Source organism: Galeopterus variegatus, unplaced genomic scaffold, assembly GCF_000696425.1.
Source record: "Galeopterus variegatus unplaced genomic scaffold, G_variegatus-3.0.2 Scaffold16415, whole genome shotgun sequence".
Taxonomy (NCBI): domain Eukaryota; kingdom Metazoa; phylum Chordata; class Mammalia; order Dermoptera; family Cynocephalidae; genus Galeopterus; species Galeopterus variegatus.
In genome coordinates, this window is record NW_007742526.1 from 9,883 (window position 1) to 21,435 (window position 11,553).

Below are 11,553 nucleotides of genomic sequence, written 5' to 3' on the forward strand. Positions count from 1 at the left end.
ATTGCGAAGTAATGAGGAAAATGTTAAAATTACAGAAATAAGGTTAAGCAGAAAAGTAAAACAGAAAGACAAGTTTAATTATCACTAATTAAAAAATAAACTTTTGCTGGGTAATAGCTGACTGAATTTATCTGAAACATGAGAAATGGAGAGTTCTTTTTATATAGGGGTTTATATCTGCTTGCATGGGGTCATTCCCATTGTGGTAGTATTTCTAAATTAATATTTTATGTTCAGCATAAATTTCATATATAAGAAGATGAGATCTTTATTTCCTAAACAAGAACTAAATAACATTGCATAATTTTTCAGGCCACATGAAAATAAAACCTATCTTGCTGTTGGGAGTATGAAGACGTTAATGTTGAATGTGTCCCTGTTTAATGCTGGAGATGACGCGTTCGAAACAGCTCTGCATGTCATGCTACCCACAGGTCTTTACTTCGTTAAGATTTTAGACCTAGTAAGTACTGAAAGCTAAAATAGCATGATGCTACTTAGTAATTTACTTAATTCTTTTAAAAAACGGAAATGGTATAATTTACTTCATTGATGTAGGGTATAAATAATTGGGGTACAAGTTTTAATATTTATCATGCAGGTTTCTGGTTATTTCAAGACGTTCTCCATGCCTCTGCTCAGGATGGCAAATTCCTTGGGAGCTAAGTTGAAAGGCACCAGCTCCCTGCTTCCCAGTGCTAGGAGAGCGAGCTGCCTGGTTTCACACTCTCTCACTGCCGCATCCTTGTCTGGTACAGTGACAAGGTGCATGCTCCTCTTGGCTGGGGTCTTTGCACAAGGAACATTGGTCCTCCATGCTGGGCTCCCAGAGTTACTGCTCTTCATTTTAAGTGCACATTCTCAGCCTACTTCCCAAAGGACCTCCAACATGTCAGAGTCAGCAATTCTCCACAAATTCCAAAATCCTAGTGTCAAGCCAGTTCTTAGACAAGTTTCTCTTTTCCCACAAGAATTGGGAGTACTCGGAAACCTTTACTTACCACTGTGCCTCAGTCATGAGCACTTAAATCCATCTGTGAGATATTAATAAGGCTGAGTTTCACTTTATCCTCTGATATTTCTCTATACCTTACCATATTTACCCATCTCTTATCCAGGGACTACCTCTTCACACCAGGGGCATTGGAGAGAGGATTTTGACCTCTCACAAATATCTGTTACTCCCTTTCTCTAGAATATTGGGAGCCTATTTGCAAAAGTAAGAGGGGAAACTCAGATAGGCATGGAATATGTTTTTAAAATATATTATACCTATTGTGATTACAATCATTGTGATTAAATACCCTAAATACATTCTTACATACCAGACAGGAGAAGGCCTATGAAATATGGACCTTATAGATTCTGTCCCATGATTTTTCAAGGATTTAGGCCTTGAATCAAATAGGGAATATACCAAGATGAATGAAAGTTACAAATCCAGGAATTTTTCTGTGAAGAGTTTATGTGAATATTAGGATGTATATACACACACATATTTATATCATTTGTTTATATTTCTATTTATTCCAAAAGTAAAGAGAAAACAGTTTTCCAGAAAGTAAATACTTATGGGATGATATTCTTTTCAAAAACCGCCTTTAGACATATGTTACGAACTTCTTATTCCTTTCCTACCCAAACCAGTTGTTTCATTTTTTTCCTTTTAGGAAGAGAAACAAATAAACTGTGAAGTAACAGACAACTCTGGTGTAGTAAAGCTTGACTGCAATGTTGGTTATATATATGTAGATCATCTGTCAAGGGTAAGCATTTAGCATTTATTGTTTTTGTTTATTAACATTAATTTTTTCTATTTTCCCTTGTCTTTATGCTGCATACAAATATGTAACATTTATCTTTTTCTTTTTTACTTAGTGTAGGTAGCTAAGTGATGAAATAAAACCCAAACCAACTGGGCTTGAAATCTTTGAGCTTTGTGTTTGTATTCTTGGCAATGTTCACTGTTTTAAAGAAGGGGGGGACATGTTTATGTCAAGATGGGCATGTGAAAGTGTCAATCAGAATTCCTCTCCCCCTACTCACCCTTCCCCAACACTTCCCCCACCCCTCCCCAGGTGGTCCTGTCTGCCAGGCATGTTACTTCTGCTGTACAAAAAGGTGTTTTTGGCAAGAGTCCTCAAGTTGTGAAAGCGTTTCTAATCTTGTCAGTCTGGACCTGTCTGTCTTCATATTCAGAGTAGGCTTTGTCTCTGAATGTTACTTGTGGAAATGCTATTGGTGTACAGTCGAGCTATGCATCTATAATTAACAATAACTTATTGCTTGTTATCAAATGATTAGAAGAAAGGCAATCAAATGACCTCATCACAAAGAGATGATTAAGTTTTTCAATGATGAGTATGCTAAATACTCTGATTTGATCATCACACATTGTGTACATGTATTGAAATATAACTCTGTACCCCACGGATATTTATAATCAATGTTTCAATTAAAAAATATAAATTTTAAAAATGAATAAAATTGCCACAATCTCAACAGCTCACCTGTATCTTACTGCCTGGTGAGAAGCAGCCTATGCCTCTAGAATCGTTTCAATTCTACATTCCATAGAACATAAACTATTAAGAGAAATTAAAGTTCAGATTAGGAAAAATATGTATTTTAGATTATATAAAAAGGCTTCCCTTCTGTGTTTTACAGATAGATATTAGCTTTCTCCTGGATGTGAGTTCACTCAGCAGAGCAGAAGAAGACCTCAACATCACAGTGCATGCCACCTGGTATATTCCATTGTGAAAAAAAAATAGTTGTACTAGAGGAATTATACTGCTGTATTTTGAGGGGGGACTTTAGGAAAAACCATGAAGCAGTGGTCCATTAACTGTCTGTGGAGAAAACTTCTCCTACATAATTTATTGTTTTTTTTTTTTAAAAAAAAAAAAACACCAAAAAACAAGAAAACCATAACCAAAAAAAAACCTGTCTAGCTTTAGAAGCAACAGCTTAAAATGAGGAAAGCGCATTTCTACCAACCCTGTCCTAAAAATTTCTTACCACCACATCTGCTTTTATCCCTACTTTCCAAAAAGCATTAAACAAACCTCTAAGTATGATAGATATACATGGTATGTAATTAGTTCTCTGAAGATTATTTTTGTGCTTGATGGACTCTAATGGGGTGTTTTCTATTCATTTCTGTAGTGAAAATGAAGGGGAAATGGATGCTTTAAAGCATAACAAAGTGACTTTAGCGATTCCTCTCAAGTATGAGGTTATGCTCACTGTTCATGGGTAAGTAGATATAGAGGCTCCTGTGAAGTTTCAGTTCCATTGCTTCTTACATATTTAAAAACTTAAAAAAATAAATAAAAGGGATACTATACTGTTTCTGTCTCTTAACAATTACCTCAGTGTGCTGTCCCTTGCTTGGCTGTTCATTATTTTAATACACTCTGTAATCATCATCGATATTACATACAACTAGTGGCCAGCAGGAGGATATTTTAGTGGAAGAGCCCCAGTAAGAATCTAGCAGGCCACACTCAGCCTTTCAATTGTACACTGTGCAATCCAGGGGCACCTGGAGTCGGCCAGTGTGCAGTTTGCATAATCATACCTGGTGGTCATGGCATGTGTGAAGTTCAGAGAAGTGTGAGCTCGGCCAAATCGCCACTCTCCAGAACACGCATCTACTTATGTGGCAAATGGATTGCGACCTGAGAGAGCTGGCCACAAGGTGTCCCTTGTGCACTATAAAGCTATGAGATTGATATATACCTCTGAGCTTTCCGAGTTCCCCAACCACAGCCCTGGTCCCAGCATTCCTTGCTTTCTCACGATTTTAGTAATTGTTTGAGTCAATTCTCCTCTGATTCAAGAGAGAGATGTGTAGAGAAAGAATAAAAGGGAGGATTAAGAAAACCTTTAATGACTTTACTGGAAATTAAGCAGGCTACATTTTTAAAGCTAGAAGATATGAGATATCTAGAAGATATGAGATATAAAACGAAATAGACAGATGAGCTTTCTTGTTGCTCCAAATATAAACCATCCCCCAATTGTTTTAACCACCTATAAAGATGGACATACTGTTATATACACATAAAATGACAGCATCTGAAACTGACGGAATTGAGTACCAAGTTTGTTAGATAAAACAAATGGAAAAAAGGAGGCCATTCACAGGAGAGTAGACATAAAAAGTCATTGGGTAAAAGTTGATTGCAAGGTTCCTGGTGTTGAATGTCTGTCTCATCATCCTTCCTTGATTTTCTTATGATGAGTGCCCTCCTGTTTTTTCATCATTCATGTCTCGTTGTTTTGGGCAAGGAATGGTCTACAACTATTAAACTGCCTAAATCTACACCATTTGAATATCTCTAGTTTCTTTCCTGTTTAATGGGTCCCTAATTTGGTATTACCTAATATTAGCTGCCAAATATAAGCATTTTGAGTAGACTTCCCTAGAAAAACATTTCTTAGAGTTCATTGCTGACTATACATATCTCTAATCACAGGTTAAAAAAAAAAAGTGTCAACCTTGTATTCTAACAAAAATTTTGCCATACTTCTCAGTGTTTGAATTGTTCCCTAGACTTGAGTTTCATTACAAATAGCCAGCAGGAATTGGGAAATGGAAAGAAACAACTCAAAAATAGGTTAGATTGAGGCATAAGAGACAAGCTAAAGATGTATCCTATATTTGTCAAACTTACATGAATCATTTAAGAACTGAAAGAGAAGAAATGTTGAGCAAAATGAACCAGGCACAGTGTTGGCAAAGGCAAGAAAAGGATATTGGTGAGAACAGATACTGTCACACAGATCAGAGTACACAACCTTCTATTATTTTTTTCAATAAAATTCTTATCATGAAACAAAGTATTCCATGGTGCCTCTTAAATATGCTATAACCCAGTCTGTAGAGAAATAACTGTTTATAACACATCATCGAAGAAGATGATTAACTAAATTTGAATTTTTTTCTATCAGGTTTGTAAACCCAACTTCATTTGTGTATGGACCGACTGATGAAAATGAGCCTGAGAACTGCATGGCAGAGAAAATGAACTTCACTTTCCATGTAAGAAAAGTGAATTGTGTTGATATTTGTAACAACCTCAAAGGATATTATGGATGCATTGTTCCAGCGGATATCATGTACCTATGATGTCCCTCAGCCCTGGCTGGCCAGGGATGGCTGGAAGAGGGCTGTGGCACTGGGTCTTTGTGCCGCCTCTCGGGCTCCTGCTGCCTTTCTACTATCTCTCTTGTCTCTGGTATTTAAGCCCATTTCTCCCTACAGGACAGGTGGGAAAGAGCATGCAGGAACAGAGGTAATGCCTGAAACAGGCAAAGTTGTAGCATGAGCTGAATTCCCTAGAGATGCACACAGAAAATAGGATAGGCCAAGGGAAGGCACCTTTGGGTGAAAATCGGTGAAATCTCTTTTTGGTTCAAACTTTATGAAAGCCCTAACATAACCAAGTAAAGGAAGTACTTAGCTCCCTGTTTCCATTTAAAGTTGATTTGCTCAGCCTTTCAAGCCATAGATTCATGAACTGTGACAAGTGCTTTCTCAACTATTAAATAACCTCTTAAAAAAGTAAAGAGTACTGTCATTATCCAGAAGTATTAGTAGACTGACATAAAGCTAAATTTAAAAATTTTTACTGTCAAACTGAGATTTTTATTGGGTTTTGGAGAAAATACAACAGGTTTTTAAATACTTTTCAAAAAATGCATAAGGAGATGATATTTCCACAGATGCTGATGAAGAGTAAATTTCCACAAAAATATTTCTTGAACCAAAAGTACTATCCAAATATTCTCGGAGTTATATAGCAATCTACAGAATGGGAGTGAGTGAGTCAGTCTTGGATTAGGTGTATTTTGTAAGGCAATGCTTTTCAAAATATTTATCATAATCATGGGGTGCTTATTTTCTGGGCCCTGCTGCAGATCTGTGGAAGAATACCCCTGAAATCCTATCAATTCTTTGTATTCTCAAGTTTTTGTTACACTAGTACACACTAGTGTTGAAAAAGTTAGGCCCTCCACTTTGAAGTCCCATCAAATGCTCTTGTTAGAACTCTATGGAGGATTGTGCTTTGATAAACTAAAACAGAAATTGAGCTGGACTCTAAAAGGCCTATTTATTAATTTATAATTAATAGTTAACTATATTTTAATTAATTTATAGTGGAATGACTGGGACTAGGGATCCATGCAGTAAGTAGGCTTGGCAAGTCTGAGTATGTAGATGTTCTTGGAGGTCTAAGTGTTACTGGGTGAATAGGTATGAAGCATAATTGTAATTTAGATTGATTTACTGGCCTCAAGGAGACCTTGTCTACAGTATTGAGCACTGCTGAGTACACACTGCTGACATTTCCTCTTGCAACTGCCCTGTGTTTTCACGGCCTGGCAATTGCCACCTGTCCCAAATCCAGGAACACTCATTCAAAAGGTTATTGCGAGCCATCCTTTTTCACTCTGGTATTGTGGCACATCTTTTCTTCTGACTTCTTATAGTTGTGCTTTCAGGAGGCAATATTTTGGCCTGATCTCTTTTTTCAGGGATCTGTGATCCTCAGATTTATTAATAATAATGAAATATCATCTCCTTATGCATTTTTTGAAAAGCATTTTTAAAATCTGTTGTATTTTCTCTAAAACCCAATAACGTCACCTTTTCTAATTTTTCTGAGTGCATCAGCATTATAATTTAACTGAATAAAAAATATTTTTATTCACTTACCACTGATGATTATCCTCTCAGCAAGGAGTGATTTTGTGAAAACACAGGATTTAAAATTAGAATACCTGGCTTTTTGTCCTAACTCCTGTCACACTTTTTCCCCCTGGGGGGTGTGGTGGGGGAGGGGTGTAGCTGGCAGGCAAGGGGATCTGAGCCCTTAGTGTTATCAGCATCACGCTCTCTCAAGTGAGCTGGTGACCAGCCAGCCCTCTTGTCCCCTTTTCACTTTCATCTTAGGAGCATCATTAACACCTGTTAGCATCTTCCTTGGCTGGTGAATAGTGAAACGACTCACCTCACAGGATGCTCATGAGGACCAATTGGTCATGTTTTTCAAATATCTAATGTTGTAAACAAAAAAGCAAATGTTATTGATGTCTCTTTCTTAAGACCATTTCTGCCATAAACCATCAGTCTAGACTTTTTGGCCTGAAAAATACCAAAAAGAGAAGGCTAGGAATAAAATGACTAGAGTTTTAAATTATTAGCAAACTTTTAAAATTCTGACTATGGATATCCTGTCCACCTTTATAGCTGCCAATTACAAACCTCTACCACTATAAATGGGGTATATGGGGTCATCTAAAAGCTTTTTGATTTCTGTACTTACTAACATTTATGAAAAACATTTAAAAACTATTAAATTTTTTCCTCACCAGGTTATCAACACTGGCAATAGCATGGCTCCAAATGTTAGTGTGGAAATAATGGTACCCAATTCTTTTATTCCCCAAACTGATAAGCTGTTCAACATTTTGGATGTCCAGGTAAAAATGTGTTCCTTCCACCTGACCTTTATTAGGTGTGTCTTAAATATAATAAATGTAAACAAATCTCTTGTTTTAAGTAATAGTGCTACAATGGACATGTCTCTTTACTTATTTCAGTCACACTCAAAATTATGAATTTACCATGCATTTATTGAGTATACTTTGAATATTATACATTGCATTAGAACTGTAGAATTACAGCGGAACCTCTACATTTGATTTATACAATAACAGAATTGTGCTTTACCATCTTCATTGAATAAGTATTTTAGGATACATTTTCTTTGTGATATGGACCTGTAGAAGTAATTTAGTTGGTATAAATTGCCATAAAGCTTGAAGCCACTGTTGAAAGATTAGGATTCTAGACTTTAAGGAGGCAATATTCAAATCACTACTTAAGAAATAAGTATTATCTGTCAAAAAATATTTCCACAATTTCAGAGGTACCTGATATATTTAGAAAAGATAAGCAATTGGAACTTTAAAACTCACATGGTATTTGTTCTTTCCAGTGTTGAAGGGTTTTTCTTGCTTTCTATCATTATAGCCTACGACTGGAGAATGCCATTTTAAAACTTACCAAAGAGAGTGTGCATTAGAACGGCCGAAGGGTGCAATGGAAACCTTGAAAGGCATCTTCACATTTTTATCAAAGACTGATAAGAGGCTATTGGTAAGTCTCAATTTTTCAGGTTGTGGTTGTTGCTTTCCAACAGAGAAGGGGAACACTTAAAACCTAAAGTCAACAGGTTTGAGCTGTCAGCTGAGTGGCAGGAGAGAACACACATTTAGGCAGTATTCTTGAACATAAGGAACAAGCATGTTTGGCAGGTTGAGATAGATGCAGGGTTAAATATAATAGGATTTCATTATTTATCTAACAAGTACCCATTATTTGCCAGACAGATATTGTTTCAGACCCTGCAGAACACTAAGATGCTATCTTTACCTGAGCAACCTTTGTTGCATGAGATTAATTTGCATTCTTTTCATATTAGTGAATTTATGAAAAGAAACTGGAGAAGCAGTCATTCCCTTCAAATGACCCAAGTTTTACAGCAAACATAGAACATGTCACTTAGCAAGATTCTGATTAGTAATTTAATGTAGAGCACATGCTCCAGTTTGAATACTTTGGTTTTGTTATAATTTACAAAACAAGCATTTGCGTTTTGTTTAAAGTAAGATAATTTTTAAAATTCCGCTAAAGAAATCAGATGTTTAATCCCATTTTTATAGAAAGATAATTTTCTAAATGCCACTAAGGAGATTTTAATTATGTATAAAATATTTTTGAATAATTTTTTTTAATGTTGAACATTTTAATGTAGTACTTTTATATTCTTTTCAAGTACTGCATAAAAGCTGATCCACATTGTTTAAGTTTCTTATGCAATTTTGGGAAAATGGAAAGTGGAAAAGAAGCCAGTGTTCACATTCAGTTGGAAGGCCGACCATCTATCTTAGAAATGGTAAGTTTAAAACATACTGACAGCTTTGTGTTTAATCTGTAAATTCAGTCAGGATGGTATGGAGGTATCAACAAATTAAGAAGGAATAAATAAAATTTTGGAGTAAAACTCTTTCTTTTTATCACTTCAGCTATCTACATTGAGATGGCTTTAGTAATTAAGCAGATAATTAAGACTAAACTATGAAGTAATTAAGAGGTTTATTTTAGAAAGCATGTCTAACTGCCTAAAAGCCTTGATGAAATCAAATAAATTGACTACCTTAACATTTTGTATAACCTTAAAAATTATTTACAATCTAACATTTTAAAAATAAGGCAAATAAATTAAGGCTGTATAAAATCAAACATGTCTTTAACTTTGTAGAAAGAAGAGTGTATATTTATGAAGATTATTTTGAATAAAACTAGTTTTATTGGGAGTTGTTTTTTGGTTTCCTCATCTGTTCAGAATGGATAATTTCTCTATCTCAGGGGTGTTGTAGTTTAAATGAGATGATTTTTATGAGCTCTTAGTAATAATGCATGGCACATATTGAGCCCAAAGAAATGGCAGATGGTATGTTTTAAATGGAATGTTTTGAAATGACCACGCAGTAATCATTGTAATTTATTTTCAGCTCTAAAATGTTAAATAACCTTTACACAGTAGTTTTTTTTTTTTTTAACTTTTGAGGGTCATAGCTCTCTTTAAGAATCTGACTAAAGAATATATTCTCATTTCCCCCAACAAATGGACACATGAAAATATATCTGAAAGTTCTTTCAAACCTGTAAAGCTCATTCACTGATTTTCACATTTGAATTCAATAACTATTTGTACCAGATTTTTTTCATTAAGGTATGAAGTAGACTATATGTACTTAATTTAGAAAGAAATAAAAAAAAAGCCCAAATAAGAAGAATTTGAAGACATGTTTGTCAGATTAATAAAGTCTTGTTTGAAGATAAAAATTCAATATCCAGGAAAAAAATACACTGGAAACTTACCTCTTACTATAGTCTAACAAATGATATTTAAATCAAGTTATCTGCAAAGTAGCCATGTTTAATAAAAGGGTTTCAATGAAATGCCATATAAATTAATACCAGGACCATGCCTTTGGAACTAAAGGAAGCACTGCATTGCAATTAATTATAAATGGTGAAATAAATTAAGAACACCTCTAAATAGTAGGTAAATATGATAAATTATTTCTATTACTATGCCTTCATGAAATAAAACTATGAATCGGGCTATGGGTGATCTTTCTTTTATTAAACAGGATGAGACCTCAGCACTCAAGTTTGAAATAAGAGCAACAGCTTTTCCAGAGCCAAATCCAAAAGTTATTGAACTAAACAAGGATGAGAATGTTGCACATGTAAGATTACTCTTTTAACTGGTACCTCAAAGTTATAGGGAAAAAATATTACAAGGGTGTTCATAATTATATCCTTTGAGTACCTGAGTCAGAAAGTTAGAGTGTGACCACATCGTGGAGGGCCTGAATACTTCACTAAGCGTTGGCATTTTCCACAGTGGGCAGGAGGGAATGGCACAGGCAGTTCTTTAGGGAGGTGAATTTGGTATCAGCAAGAATAGGATGGATTGGAGAAAGAGTCATGGATAAAGCCTGTTGCACTCACTGTTCCTGCTAAACAGTTACCAATGTTTCCTGTGGTTGCGTTAGAATCAGTGAGAGAATAGGGTGGCCAGTTCTAATTATCGTTGGGAATTATGGAGGGCCTCCAAAGGAACTGTAAGTTTCTAAACTGGTGGGGTTTTTTATTTTGCTTAATTCACATAGGTTCTACTGGAAGGAATACATCATCAAAGACCCAGACGTCATTTCACTATAGTGATCATGTCAAGTAGCTTGCTACTTGGACTTATTGTGCTTTTATTGATTTCTTATGTTATGTGGAAGGTAAGCCTTTAATATTTATCAACAGTAAACCACTCAAAATGCCATCCTTCATTTCCTCAAAGCCAATGTGTGGCTCCCAAACTATTAGATTTAAATATTTGAGTATTTTAATGTTAACTTAAAAAATTTCTAAGCAAATATATAGTACTGATCTCATATCTATATGCCTTCTAAAAGATAACTTGTTTTGAAAGATGTTCTTTTTAAAAAAAAGCCTTGGAAAACACTGCAAATTATATTGAAGGTCAATTTTGGAGTGTGTGTGTGTCACTGAGAAGTCCTGCATTAACAACAACAAATGCTTCTTTAACGTAACATCACAAACTAATTTTTACTCACTAAATCTGTTGAAAGCCTTCATGATTAGTGTTACATGGGACAAAGTTGAAGAACTATTGGTGTGACTGTTTAGATTTGAGAATAGTATGTTCATAACTATACACTAGTGATTATGTTATGCTATTTTTAGGCTGGCTTCTTTAAAAGACAATATAAATCTGTCCTACAAGAGGAAAACAGAAGAGACAGTTGGAGTTACATCAACAGTAAAAGCAACAATGATGATTAAAGACTTCTTTCAAATTGAGAAAACAGACTCAGGTTATATCAAAAACAATTTAAGACACTGTTTACAAGAAAACATGAATTTTGTTCAGATTTCTTCCATGTACT

At 35.1% G+C, this 11,553-nt stretch overlaps 1 protein-coding gene across 1 annotated transcript; it reads left to right on the forward strand.

Annotated features, from left to right (window-relative positions):
* The first annotated feature begins 304 nt into the window (after positions 1 to 304).
* Positions 305 to 11,544, forward strand: LOC103582479 (integrin alpha-4-like). The gene is made up of 11 exons (XM_008564064.1): positions 305 to 463; positions 1,648 to 1,766; positions 2,668 to 2,747; positions 3,169 to 3,258; positions 4,960 to 5,050; positions 7,387 to 7,494; positions 8,048 to 8,173; positions 8,853 to 8,972; positions 10,237 to 10,335; positions 10,762 to 10,881; positions 11,351 to 11,544. Exons 4-11 carry the CDS (start codon positions 3,185 to 3,187, stop codon positions 11,447 to 11,449), a joined length of 837 nt encoding a protein of 278 aa, XP_008562286.1. The 5' UTR covers positions 305 to 463; positions 1,648 to 1,766; positions 2,668 to 2,747; positions 3,169 to 3,184; the 3' UTR covers positions 11,450 to 11,544.
* The last annotated feature ends 9 nt before the right edge of the window (positions 11,545 to 11,553 follow it).